Here is a 15024-nt window from a genome sequence, read left to right on the forward strand (position 1 = left end):
GGAGCTTTGCTGTATTTCTCAGGTCTCAATTATGGTGAGGAAAAAATACCTTTTAAAGCCAATGTCTTATAAACAAACATCTCACCGGAAGATGATAACATCCGTGTTTCATTTCAAACATGAAAAAAAAAAAGAAACGAATCAAAAGGAATATAGGGTCATTTTCCCAACCTTACTGATAAACTGGCCAAAAAAAAGAAAAAAATCTCTGTCTGGCATGCAAAGGTGATTTATAGAGGTCTATTTTTGGTCAACAAAGCCACTTGATAGATTTTATCAAAACCGAGTAAAACAAAACATATTGTACTTGCAGGTTTCACAAACACTTGAAGAGAGGCTCATAAGAACTAAAATAAAGATTGTTTTCCTTCCCAACCTCCCCACCCGGGGAAATAAAATTTCCCACCAGAACACTCTCGCTTGGCTAATTCTCAAGCCTGAAGAGGAAGATTTTTTACGTAAGCGGATCAGCCCAAGGCCCCTCGACCTGCGTCTGTTTCTGATTTGTTTTTGTGTTGTTTGTGGGTTTTTTTTTCCCAAGCCCTCAATACAAAAAAAAAGGAAACAGATTTTTTAAACTTGGTTACAGCCCCGAGACACCGAAATAGCTCATGTGAGGAGCTAACAACAGGAACAAAAATTCTGTGATGTGCGTAGGAAATCTGACTCACCGCCAAAGAGAGAAAACCCTGCTATTTCTCACCCAAATAGTAGGAAATGATTTGATGGCACTGTCCTTCAGAAAGCAACAAATCCCTGAGAATAATCTGGAATCGAGTCTCTTCCTCCTTGCATTCCGGGCTAATCGCAGCACACGGTCTGGCTCCAGATCGGAGAAAAAGTTAAAAAACCGAGCTCTGTTTGGTTCTAACAGTCAGGCAGCTACATCAGTGGGGACGGTCCAGTCCATGTGAAGGGTGCCAGGATAAACCAAGGACTTCTGTCTTTCTGTCTTCTATTCCCAAAGCGAACCACAGAGAGCCTTGAACATGGTGTGCAAGATGCCAAAAATATTTACTCTCTGATCCCATACAGAGAAAGTTTGTTAACTCCTGCTCCAAAGCCAGGACCAAAACAGGAGGCAGAAACGGCATCCGACAGACCCAGGCTTATCACTGTTCATCAGCAGCTCCCTCACTCATAGCCAATTAACTCTGGTTTTTCACACAGTTTTAACAGGCGGCACCACCATCACCAACCCCATGTTCCTTCCCCTCTTTGCTGCCCGCCACCCTCCTAAACCCACACCCAGGACTCACTTGCTGGAATTCATCGTATACCCAGAGGGACACTCGGGGATGCACTTGTTGTTGTGAATGACGTACTGGTGGCAGTCCTGCCTCCGTGAATTCTTGCAAGTGTTGTGCAGGTCCTGGCAGAAGCTGAAGTTCACGCAGCGCCAGTCTTGGAAGTGATAGTACAGGGGCGGGCAGGTCTCCACGCACCTGCCGTCCAGGTAGAAGTTTCGGCAGGCCACGCGCTTGGTGGGGTCGTCAGGCTCAGAGCGGTTGCCCAAGCACTCGCTGTGGCAGCAGAGGCCGTCAGCGGTGCAGCCATGCGACTTACAGATGGTCGGGCAAACTGCAGAGAGAAAGAAAACAGCTGGTCAACGGCTTTGCCCAATTCCTGTCTGCAAAGTCGGCAATTCTGGATCAGAGAGTGAGAGCCAAACAAAATAACAACAATAATCGCCTCATTTCTGCAGCACTTGCCACGTGCCAGGCACAACTATTAACTCATTTCATCCCACAAACCAGCGGGGGGCTGTAAATATTTAACAGCTGTCGCAGGGAGAGGGGCGGGGAGCCTCTGACTTGTAGCATTTCCAATTGCCATGGTGTAAATACTCCCACCATGGTCCATTTCAAGCTAACATGGAGCCTGTAAGAGATACATTGTAACACAGCTTTAATAGTACTTCCACCATATAGATACAATAGTAAAAAATAACCTCAGATGCACAAATGATAGAAAAATGTAGTGAGATAATTAGGAAGCCGTGAGTGTGGTATATTTATTACCTTGTTTTTGTTGTTGGTGGTGATTTTTTTATTTTTTATTTTTTTGGTGAGGAAGATTGGCCCTGAGCTAACATCTGTGCCAATCTTCCTCTATTTTATGTGTGGGTCGCCACCACAGCATGGCCGATGAGTGGTGTAGGTCCGTGCCTGGGATCTGAACCCGTGAACCCTGGGCCACTGAAGTGGATCGCGTTGAATTTAACCACTACGCCACCAGGCCGGCCTCTATTACCTTGTTTTTAACATATTTGTTTAACTATAAATTTATACCATTTAATTTTTAATAGCAGCTTAACAACCCAGCTCGCAAATTTCCTAAAACTTTCACCATCGGCTCTAGCAAGCTGACTCCAGCACGGCAGCTGCAGTGCCGATATAAACAGATATGTTATTATCTCTTCTGTCTCCATTCTACAAATGGGGAAACCGAGACTCAAGAAGGTTAAACAAGTTGCTCAAAGGGTATTTATTGCTTCAACAGACATCTGCTTGCACTGATCTCGATACTGCAGCCACCGCAGCCTCAGACTCTGCCTTCGGGAGCACATGGTCTAATGGAGGACGCATATTAGTTAACACATAAATATGTAATTGCATATGCAACGAGCATTGTGCTAGAAGTAAGAAGCGACATTTCTGCTGAAGCTTGAAGGAAACAATGAAGGGGAAGGAAAGAGAAGGTTCTGCAGATGGAGGTGCAGAGGCTGTGCATAAATTTTGTGGCTGGAGAGAGTTTCTTGTTGGATGCAATTGAACTTGTCCATTGCAGGCTGGACTCCATCCTGGCTTCCTCCAGCAACTTGTCACACATCCCCTTTCTCCCGGGGTCTCACTACTCATCGCTTCCTAATTACCCCTTGATTTTGGAGCCTCGGCATCTGGTCTGAGCCTCGATGACCAGCCCTCCCTTCCCAGGCTCTCTGCAAATACATCCACGGACAGATTGCTTCCGAGAGACTGAACAGACCTCAGCCACGGCAGAGCCTTTTCTCGGAGGTGCTTTCCTTGCTTACTCTCTGCATGGTTTGAGACACAGTTTGGAAGCTGGGGAGTATTATTCACCCCAAAACCTCAGGCTCTTTGATTGCTGCAGCGAACATTCTGGCCCCTAATGGACCCCACCAACCCGACCTAGGGAACAGAAGTGGCCCCTGAAGCTGCATTCACATATGAGCAGCACTGTCTGAGGGAACTTTCTATGATGACGGAAATGTTCTCGATCTGCGCTGTCCAACACGGTAGCCACTTCTCCCCTGTGGCTGTTGAGTGTGGTTAGCGCAATTGAGGAACCAATTTGTTTTTAACTGTGGCAAAATAGCATAAAATTTACCATCACAACCATTTTTAAGTGGTTAATGCTCAACGGCATTAAGCACATTCACAGTGTTGTGTAACCATCACCACCATCCGTCTCCAGAACTTTCTCATCTTCCCAAACTGAAACTCTGTCCCCATTCCAACACTGACCCCCCATCCCCTTCCACAGCCCCTGGCTCCACTATCTCCTTTCTGTCTCTACGAATTTGACTCGTCTAGGTTCCTTAGATGAGTGGAATCATACAGTATTTGTCTTTTTGTGTCTGGCTTATTTCACGGGGCATAATGTCCTCAAGCTTCATCCATGTTGTAGCAGGTGTCAAAATTTCCTTCCTTTTTAAGGCTGAATAATATTCCATTGTATGGATGGACCACATTCTGTTTATCCATTCATCTGTCAATGGACACTTGGGTTATTTCAACCTCTTGGTTATTGTGAGCAATGTTATGAACATGGGTGTGCAAGTATCTTTGCAAGACTCTGCTTTCAATTATTCTATGTATATACCCAGAAGTGGACTTGTTGAATCATACGATAATTCTATTTTAAATTTTTGAAGACCCACCATACTGTTTTCCACAGTGGCTACACCATTTTACATTCCTACCAAGAGTGCACATGGGTCCCAATTTCTACTGGGGAACCAAACTTTTAACTGTATTTCAATTTTAATTTTAATAGCCACAGGTGACTACTGGTTCTTGAGTTGGACAGCAGAAGCTTAGAGAATAAGAATAAACTCTTTGCCAGGGCCCACAGGTCCCATGTGGTCTAGTGCCTACTGGCCTCTCTGAGTCCTCTCAGCCACAGGCAGCAGCCACTCTGGCCTCCTTTCTGTCCCTCATACACCCAGGCTCAGTCCTACCTCAGGACCTTTGCATCTGCTGTGCTGACTGGCTGAAGCGCCCTACTCCTTATCCTCTCGTGACTGGCTCCTTCTTGTCCTTCAGGTCTCAACTCCTTAGAAAGCCCCTCTATGACCTCCCTACTGGAAGTCACTCCCTCCTTCACAAACCATTTTCTAACACATTAGCTTATTACATTTTCCTTGTAGTGCTTATCACTCTTGAAAACGATCTAGGTGGTTGTGGACTGTCTAAGTAGAGGGGAGCTTAGTGGGCAGGGCCATGTCTGCTCCATTCACTGCACTGGCTCTGATGACACCGACTCCTAAGACAGACCCTTGCATCCAGCAGGAGCTCAGGAGACACATGTCCGATTAGACAAAGGAGAGGCAAAAGGTAGGACTTTGGAGCAGTTCCAAGGCCCTAATTTTTAACCAGTGGCTCAAGAAGTCGTCCAAGAACCTCCAGTTGCAGGAGCTCCATAACGCTCTGAAAAATTACACGCAAGATGTGGAGCATCTATGCATAAGCGCATATTCTGTATTTCTACATGGATCCAGAAAGAAGTAAGCAGCTGTCATAGGAGCAGGATGGGGTTAACCCACCAATGTCTGTGTAGGTCTTTTAGGGTTTACATACCACCCATTAGCTTCTTACTCAATTCTAACAATGACCCCAGCAGGGACGGGGGTAAGTCACATTATCTTCATTCCACAAAGGCAAGAAGATTGGCTCAGCTGAGGAGCAGCAGGGCCAGAACTGGACCCTTGATCTTCTGGCCCTGAATCCAACATTCCTGGGTCTAAAATGACACAGCCATCTGCAGGGTCCACGCAGTCAAGGAAGGACTTGCCTTCAGCTTTGGTGATGCAGCGTCTGCCACCCCATAGACACGCGGTAAAGACTTCCTTAAAGAACCAACGGCAGGGCCGGCTCCGTGGCTTAGCGGTTAAGTGCGCGCGCTCTGATGCTGGCGGCCCGGGTTCGGATCCCGGGAGCACCCCGAGGCACCACTTCTCCATCCAACGCGAGGCCGAGTCCCACGTACAGCAACTAGAAGGATGTGAACCTATGACATACAACTATCTACTGGGGCTTTGGGGGGAAAAAACTGAATAAATAAAAAAAAAAAAAAAAAAGAACCAACGGCAACCTCGGTTTTCTTTTCTGTAAAATGGGGGTGATAACAGTCCCTTAACTCCTCCTCACAACTAAAAGGGATGATGAGGTTAACGCACTGGATTCATTGACAGACACATTGTAGGTCTGATATCAGTGAGCTACTGTGGGTATTATTATTTTATCATCATTCTTAATGATCTGTCTACAGGGATCTCTTGGACTCTCAATGGCAGGAAGCAATATCCAAGGCTGACAACAACTGTCTAGGACCCACAAAGACCCCACCCTCCGGGAGCTCACAGGAGAGAGCAGGAAGGGGCCTATCTCCTGGGCTGGAGCTGCGTCTGAGGGTCAGCCCTTAAGTTCAAAAGAGATGCCAGCAAAGTGCTAACAAACACTTCCCAAACACATAAGCCTTCCGGCCTCAACAATGCTAGGAAAAATCAACCAACACTCGCAAACAAGGCCAGAGCTTGACTGCAGGACTTTTCAATCTTATGTTGGAGCCCTGTCGAAAAGGACCCACTTGGGAATTACTTCATTTTCCCGCACAGGAGCTGGCAGACTTTTTCCGTAGAGGGTCACAGAGCACAGGGCCACATGGTCTCCGTCACAGGCTATTAGTTCATTCTGTCGCTGTCTCGAGAAAGCAGCACTCCCACTCCCCCACCACCCAGAGAAGGTACAGGGGCACAGGCGCAGCTGTGCCCAATAAAACTTTATTTAAAAAAGCAGGTGACAGGGGGCCAGCCTGGTGGCGCAGCGGTTAAGTGCATGCACTCCGCTTCGGCGGCCCAGCGTTCACGGGTTCGGATCCCGGGCGCGCATCAACACACGGCTTGTCAAGCCATGCTGTGGCAGCGTCCCATATAAAATAGAGGAAGATGGGCATGGATGTTAGCCCAGGGCCAGTCTTCCTCAGCAAAAAAAGAGGAAGATTGGCATCAGATATTAGCTCAGGGCTAATCTTCCTCACACACACACAAAAAAAGCAAGCAGGTGACGGGCTGCCTGGTTGGCCAACCCCTCACCCAGTGAAATGTACCTGTGATTGTTTTATTATTTCTATTAAAGTGTAGGCTGTGGGAAGCCAGGTGTCAACTTATAGACAGATACGCTGTAAATCATTTTTATCCAATAGAAGAAACAACCTCCCCAAAATGACAGGTTTATTGCCCCGTAGGACATTAAGCCTCTCCGTGTCTAACTGTGCAATCTTATTTCACTGATGACAAATGCTTTGGCTCTAACACCCTGCTGCTGGTTCCCTCACTTAAGGGTTAAAATAAATGTGTTGACAGGTGTTCTTTTGCAGGGTTGTTTCTTTGTTTTTTTTTGTTTTGGCATAAGAATGGTGTTTTTAATTTTTGAAGACGATACTTTGATAACGACAAGCCAGCTCTGGGTGTCCCCACTGTTTCCAAGTACTTTATCTTATTTAGTAGAAATGCCGATCAGGGTGGCCTCCCCACCGCCACCACCAACGCCTCCTCCCCCTCCCCCCGCTGAATTATGAAGAACACGTGTTGTGCAAGATGAAAAACTGGCCCCGATGGAGGAGGGGGCTGACTTTCCTCTCCCTGTGCCCTCGGTCCTACTAACTAATAGACACTAAATGAGTCCCCACAGCCCAGTCCCAGAGGGCCACCACCCCCCAGGATGCTTCTGCCAGAGAGGATGGTAGCCTTTTCGAGAAAATGCCAAGCAGTTCGGGAGCTGCTGACCATCCCAGGACAGGTGCATGCTGTGTGTGTAAGGAACATCTTCCTAGACCTCGCAGAGGCAGCAAACACCAGTCCTTCTCCCTCCAAACACACAAGTTCCTTGTCTGTCCATCTGCCCCTGTTCGCACCCCAAGTTGCTTGGGCTGCTGGCCCCAATTTCCTCCCGATCTTCCCTAAAGTTGCCAAAAGCCCCTGGCCTCTGGGTACACCAGCAGAAGCAGCCACTACCTTCCTGAAACTTTCCCCTTGAGTGGCTTTTTCTATACCCTGCTGAGAAGACTGGAAACTGAGCTTTAAATAAATCAGTGGAGCGGGAAGGAGGCAGCTACGTCAAGATCCTCTGGTTGGAGCCTCTGAAGCAAGAGCAATGATCCCCCACCTAATGATGCATTCTCTAGAAAGACATCTACGGAGAGGCCAACTTGTTTAAGGGAGATGCTTCAAAGGCAAACACAATTTCACCCACTATCTCTGCTTCTAGGATTTACCCTGAAGACACGACAGCATATGCACACATAGACACCTGAACATGGATATTCTTCACCCTGCAGGACATCAACCAGTTGAGTTTATAATGGCAAAAGATTGGAAATAACCTAAAGACCCAGAGCAGGAAACTGTGTAAATAAATTACTGTGGATCAAGGAATAGTATGCAGCTGTAAAAAAGGAGGTGGCTCCATGCATTCTGATGTTGGAGTGACTTCCAAGATAGCATTACGTGACACAAGCAAGGCGTGCAGCAGTATCTAAAGAATACAACTCATTTCTAGAAAGAGGAAAGTGACATATATAGTGGGAATGCAAAATGGGACAGCCCCTTTGGAAGACAGTTTGGTAGTTTCTTATAAAGTTAAATACATATTTCTTATCCTTACCACACAACCTAGGGGTTCACCCAGGTGAAATGGGAAAAAACATATATTCACACAAAGGTCTGTACAGGAATGTTTATAGTGGTTATATTCGTAATCACCCCAACCTGGAAACAACCCAAATGTCCCTCGACTGGGGAATAGATAAACATTGTACCTCCATACAATGAACACCACTGAGCAATCAAAAAAGAAGGAAGTGCTGACATCCACAACAATGTGGATGAATTTCAAATGCATTGTATTGAATGTAAAAAGCCTGTCTCAAAAGCTACACACTGTATGATTCCATTTATGTGACATCCTGGAAAAGGCAAAACTATAGGGACAGAGGACACATCAGTGGTCACCAGGGGCTGCAACTGGGAAAAGACTGACTGCAAAGGGGCACAGGGGAATTTGGGGGGATGATGGAACTATTCTATATTTCAACTGTGATGGTGGTTACACGACTGTATATATCAGTCAAAACTCACAGAACTTTACTCCCAAAAGGGTGAATTCTGCTGTATGTAAATTATATCTTAAAATGAGGAGAAGGGAAAAAAGTGGGACCTATGTCCCTCTGGAAGGGCCACAAGAAATGTGCCCCATGACTGCCTTTCAGGAGAGAGATGAGGATGGAGTGGAGGGTGCATAGCAGTATCCTTACATATCAGCACAATTTGATTTTTAATTGTTTACTGTGTGTGTGTCCACCCGTTTAAAACTGACATATATTTGAAAACACATTTTTACAAAGCCTCTACTACACAACGAATAAACGCTATTGATCAATTAGATAGTTTCACACCCAAATACACCTCTTATCATTAAGGGCTTTTATAAAAGTTCTCTTAACCTCATTTTTGCCTTATTACGAAATCAACAGTCAAATCAACCAAATACCAAGTGTGATCTTAGATTAGCAGCTGGGCCAGGAAAAAAATACTAATACTGATGAACAACACTGGGACAACCGATGAGACTTACAATCAAAACTACGGATTAAAATATTGCGTCAGTGCTAATTTCCTGATTTTGGTCATTGAACTGTGGTTGTATAAGAGAATTTTCTTGTTCTTAGAAAATACCCAGCGAAGAATTAAGGACAAAGGGGCAATACGCCTGCAACTGACTCACATGGTTCAGAAAAAAACTTAATATGTATATAATGTGTGTACATAAATACATTAGAAAGATAATAAAAGAAATAGGTTAAAATGTAAACAACTAATGCCTCTAGGTGTAATCCTTACAACTTCTCTTGTAAACTTGTACATCAAAATAAAGGTTACCAATTTCTCCAAAACAAGGTTAAAAGCTGGAATGGTGGGAGACAAAGGCACATAGCGCCGCGTTGTAAATGACATGCGTACAAAAACACAGCCACTTTTTTTTTTCTTTGCCTTTCTAAGTTCAAACCAGTTTAGTTTTTCTTAATTAAGAATCTACATGGTAAGAACAAAACAACCCCCCCCAAAACCGCACTATTAAATGTTTCCATAGCACGACATATGTTAATAACATTTTGTTACATTCCTTTCCAAAGCCTGTAGTTTAGGAAAAAAAACCCTCAAGATTTATTATTCCAAAAATTACTGCTTTCCAGAAATTTCCAAACAGAACAGTTGCGTCATGGGCGGGCAGACACATTCACCACAGAGTCCCGTGGCTCTCCCTGCAAGTGTGAATTTTATAAACTCCTTAAAATAATTTACTTTGTTTCCATTCAAAGACTCTCTCCCACGCCCGCTCCAGACCCTGATGGCGGAGGTTCGAGTCCCCAGCGCTGGGGCGCGGGCAGCACGTTGCCTGGAAATTCCTCCCTTTGGAACCTAGTAAATGATTTAATGATGGGCTGGGAGGCAGGGGGTGAACTTTTGAGCTGGGTGGTCAACAGACGCCCTTTCGACTCTGCGCTCCCCGAGAAGCGGCGACCGCAGGACCTCATGTCCTTGAAGCAGGGAAGCGAGCTCCCTCTCCCCTTCTCTGACGATGCGGCCACCAAGCGCGCGAGGGATTCGCTTTCCAGATGCGTTTGGCATCGACTTGCGCATCTCTTCGGAGATATACGGTGCGCGCAGGCCAGGAAGGGGGCAGAGTCCCAAGGGGGCCTCCCCGCTAAGGCAGGCTAGGGATTGGTCGGTTCCAGGCCTCTGTGTCAGTATTGTGAGTTGGGGCGGGTGGCGGCCCGGGGCGGGCGGGGACCCCCCGCCCCGGAGCCAGGGGCATCCGCGCCGCACAAAGCCCGCGGCGCGCTCCACTCCGCGGAATCCGGGCCGGGCGGTGGCGGCGGCCGCAGCACCGCCCTCGCGCTCAGCCAATGGGCGGGCGTGCTGCCGGGCGCTGGCCCCGCCCCCGGGCTCGCGGGGCTCCGCTCGCCGGACTGGCGCTCGGGGGGTGACCGCCGCCGGGCGGTGCGCGCCGGGGGCCCCGGGGGAGGGCCTCTCGAGGCTGCAGACCCTGCGGGGCGCGCCTGCAAGGACGGGGCTGGGAACAGTGGAGACAAGGAGAGGCCGAGGGCGCGGGCCGCCCGGAGCGCCCACCGGGCGGCGTGGGCCGCGCGCGGAGCTGGGCGTGTGCCCGGGAGGAGATCGGGTCACCGCGTGGCAGCGCCCGGGACGGCCGAGGGGCGCCCTGACCCCAGGCCTCACTCGGGAGGGGCCCAGAGAGGGGCAGCGGTTCGCCTGGGTCACACAGCAAAATCCCCCAAATTAGGGGGTGCGCTCTCGGACCTTGCCCCCAAAGTTTCCACCTACCACTCGCCCAGAACACCAAGCACCGTACTCGGAAAGTACATTCTTAAGAAAACGTACAAGCTACTTTTTGGGGTGCCCTCCAGCCAATATTCCCCCTGCATTTGAAGACATCAAACCTCTGTGCTCCACGTGTATTTGCAATTCCAGTAAACTGAGGCAGAGAATGGACTTCATTCTATCGCCTCCTCCTCCCCCAGGAATACACTTTAAAATGTATATTCCGTCTGCAGAACACAACGTTCAACCCATATCAGTTAATAAGCTCTTATTTGAATAATAATTCAAACAACCATCTCCATTACAGATGGGGAGAGTGAGGCACAGAAGGGCTGCTTTGCTAATGCCAGCACAGTGAGCAAGCAGCAGGGCCAAAACTCGAACCTGGGGCTCCCAGGGATACTGGGACTGGGTGTGGCATCAGGGTTACACTGTGGGTTTTATTCACCTGTTCCCCACCCTGGCCGACCAGATCTGGCCCCTTCTAGGCACTGAGATGCAGAAATGGATGGAGACACTGTCTCTGCTCTCCCAGGATACACAAGAGACAAGGAAGCCCCGTAAAGGAGAGGACCTTCTCTGTCTTATTACTGCAACCATGTACACAGTAGGCGCACAATAAAGCTCATAGGAAAAAAAGGGGGGGTGGATCTGGTGACTGGCTTTATCCCAGCAGGAGAGGGACAGCACATGCAAATGCATGAATCATCAGGGCTGCCTTCAGGGAAATATAAACAGTTCAGAGTTGATGAAGGGCAAAGTACAGGGGACGAGGCATGGGAGATCAGGCCAGACAGGAGGATACGGAGCTGAGGGGCTTGGACTTGATGCCACCTGAGGAGCCAAAGAAGAGCTTCAAGCAGAATGGTCACCACCAGACAGATCCACGTTTGGGGGCCAATTTACTGGCTCTCTGGTGGATGGCTGAGGAAGGCGAGGACAGAAGGAACACAGAGGAAGAGGCTGGCATCTGAAGCCATCAGGGAGGTGGACTTATCTCCTGGATGCCTCCCAAGTTTCCACCTTGGGCAGGTGGACCCGACTCACGAGAGGAACTACAGACAGGAAAGCTAGGTGCTCAAAACATTTGGGTTTGAGGTGTGGAATCCAAGATGTCAGGGCTTCTGCATTGTGTTTGTGGTTGCTAAGTCACTCCTCAAATCACCCCAGCCTGCTCCTGCAAATCACTCTTGCTAAGGTGCATGGACTCCTATTTGTTTGTTTTTTGTGGACTTTTTTTAAGTTTCCCCTCATTTATGTCTGTAATACATACACATTTTAGGCAATTAACTATAGCAATAACTTCTTAAAATTTGTCGAGTTTCAGCCTACTCTGGTTTTCTGCTTATTGAGCCCATGTAAATTTTACAGGCTACTAGAAATGAACAATGGCGAGAGAGCAACACTTATGAGATGCAGGCATAGCTGTTCTCGTGGGCAAATTCACAGCCTTAATTTCTTCCAAAAGGTAATGACTAATCTGAATAAAATAGGCCCTTCAATCAGTAAGTGAAGTTATTTTAATAATATTTCCAAAAGTATTACCAGAGCTGTCTTTATGATTTTTAGTGGATTTTAAATTACATCTCCATTTTCATTAATTTTATATGTAATATTTGTTCTCACTCCCCCTTTTTCTTAATTACACTACTTTATAGAGACTTCCTTCTGAAACAGCATTGTGCTATAAACTTTCTGCGTTGACAGAAAAGTTCTATCTGTGCTGTGCTGTCCAGTTCAGTAATCACTAGCCACATGTAGCTAACGAATGCTGGAAATCTGACTAGTGTGACTGAGAAACTGAATTAATTTTCCTGTGGCTAGTGGCTACCTTACTGGGCATTGCAGATCTAACAGATCCAGCTCTTGAATTTGTTAGTTCTATTTGTTTTTGAATCAGTTAGTCCCTGCTAATTTATTATGTCCTTCTTCCTGTATAGATTTGTTTCCTTATTCATTGTCTCATCTTTGTGATTTCTCTAGATAATCGTTTAAGGCTCTGCATTTGTCTCTGCAGCCACATATCCACTGTCTTCTAAGAGTCTATCCTTGCTGTGTTGAGATGGTCATTGACCAAAGTTATGAGTTATGTTTTGTTTTCAATTGTCACATGGTAGGAGTTTGTCTTGCATGCTTGTTTGGTTAAGCTTTTAAAAATTAATTTCCAGTTACATTTACTTGCAGCAAGAGATTAGGGCCAGTGCAATGTCTACTTTTTGAAATGTATTGGAGTTTGGGTTTTTTTTTGTTTTTTTTTTTTTGAGATTTAACAGATGATTAATTTTTCTAAATAATCCAAGAGCATTTTAAGATGCCTATTGTTTTCAGAGTACAAAGTTCAGTCCATATCTGTTACCACGATCTTATTAACCATATTATTCAAACTCCCGGTTGCCTAATTGAGGTTTATATACATGCTCAAGGCTGTGTTTGAGTCTCCTCCGAGGTTTCTCAATTCTCTTTGTATTTCTTACAATTTGCTGTCTCAAGTCTGGTTCTATGCTAGTTGACCCTCATTAAGGATTGTCCCTTCATGCAATGCAAAACCTCTTTCCTTTTCGCCCTAGTAATGCCTTGGGCTTTGAATTCCTTGCATATTTTTCTCTGTTCATATTTACACACGTGTTTCGTTGTTCTGTGTCACTTTTGGAATTAGGTGTAAGCATCTTCTAGTGGTGGGGAAGAGAAAGAAAGAGGGGAAACCACGGCGTCCATGGGAACAAGGGAGTCAGAATGCAGAATGTCAGAGTTTGAAATCTGTTGCTGGGAAAGCTCTGAATTGCAAGAAGGGTTTCCCTGGGGACAATCTCCACCATAAAAAGGCCCGCCCACGTGACCGATGGCTTTTCAATAACAAATACGCAGTGGTCTTGAATGCGTACAGGTCGATGGAAGCCAGTTTCCTGGGAACTGCTACACCCACGAGCTAGCAGGGTTTAGGCACAGTGACAGTTAATGGGCAAAATGTCCTCAATTCCTGAAGGACGAAAGTAAACAGCACAATGCACTGAATTTCTGCAGAGACACCATGAAATAGAATCATTCGTCGGAATGAAAATACACCCCTTGCAAATTCCATCGTGACCAAAGGGAGACAACATTTGGCTTGTTTCCTTATTGAGTTGGTTAATAAAGCCAGTCTGGCTGCTTTATTTTCCAACATAAAGAGATGAGAAGCTCCACGTGTCATCTCTGTGCCAGGAGCCCCGTGGCTCTTCTTGGGACACTCTTATGTGAACCCCTCAGACACTGCTATTCTACTAGAAAAAGACAAAGTTCTCTGATAAGCGGGGAAACCCAGTTCCTGCCCATGTTTATTTCAACTAGAGAAAAGAATGAGTTTGCCCCTTTGCCACTGGATCCTCAGACTTCACTGGCTGTTCGGATACACTTTGCAGAGCCCTCCGTCTACCTGAGCAAAAAGCCCATACACCTGGAACTTCCTGGCTCTACCTCTATTTACGCTGCTGAGCCCCAGCACACACTTGGAGAAAATGCATGAAGAAAATAAGACCATGCAAATGCTTCCCCCATCACACTGGATGCGGTGGGTGTCAGCTAACAGAGATCTAAGAAAGATGTGTAGCATTTCAACACCCAAACTAAGTCTCCTGACAGAAAGAAAGCTAATTGGTAAAAAAAAGCCTCTCTTACATGCACACTACAACCACGGAGGAATTGTTTCCCCACCAGGATCAACAACATCCACACCCTCACTCTCCGGCCCGTATTTATTCACAGGTGGATTGTTTTCTGCTCCCTGGAGATGCCCTAGAAACCCCTTCAACCTTTACGGACAGGGTCTCAGACTACGAACTCTTGGTTTCTTAATTAAAAAGTTTACTAGGCTGCAAAACACATCCTCTTGCCAATCTTCCTTCTAGTACCCCCAGTCAACAGATCTGAGCTCCCACTGAATGGCAGGCACCATCCTAAGGTCTGGACACAAGCTAGTGAATAGAACAGACAGGTTCCACTGCCTCCTGGGGAAACACACAGAACTCAGCTCAGCAGCACAAGAACATTTAGTTACAAATCAAGAACATTTAGTTACAAATTGTACTGATACTCCAAGCAAGTTCACAGGCCGCTGTAACATGCCTGGCCTGTTAATTTCCTCAGAAGGTTATTCTGTAAAAGCTAAAGTGCTTCTTTCCTGCATTGAACAGCCAGAGGGGCAGGTGCCCTCTGCTGGCTGAACCCTCTGCCTTATCTGAGTCCCCCCAGATGCCCTCCATCAAACTGGGACATAGGGACAACCGGGCTAGCATCCCACCCCCTCAGCCACCAAGGCTGGGATATGGACAGTATGATGGGCTCAAAGGGATTCTGCATTGTCCAAATCTGCTCTCAGGGCTCTGCCTTCAGACCTGAGATCCACG

At 46.7% G+C, this 15024-nt stretch overlaps 1 protein-coding gene across 1 annotated transcript in view; it reads right to left on the bottom strand.

The window, feature by feature from the left end:
* Positions 1–1255: 1255 nt before the first annotated feature.
* Positions 1256–15024, bottom strand: part of INSR (insulin receptor) — a 75815-nt gene continuing 62046 nt past the window's right edge. Inside the window, exon 3 of the mRNA XM_087425288.1 lies at positions 1256–1581. Within this exon, the coding sequence (XP_087281414.1) occupies positions 1256–1581 (326 nt within the window). The remainder of the gene's footprint in view (positions 1582–15024) is intronic.

This window comes from Ceratotherium simum, chromosome 39 (genome assembly GCF_057802395.1).
Source record: "Ceratotherium simum simum isolate JZ-2026a chromosome 39, ASM5780239v1, whole genome shotgun sequence".
Classification (NCBI taxonomy): Eukaryota; Metazoa; Chordata; class Mammalia; order Perissodactyla; family Rhinocerotidae; genus Ceratotherium; species Ceratotherium simum.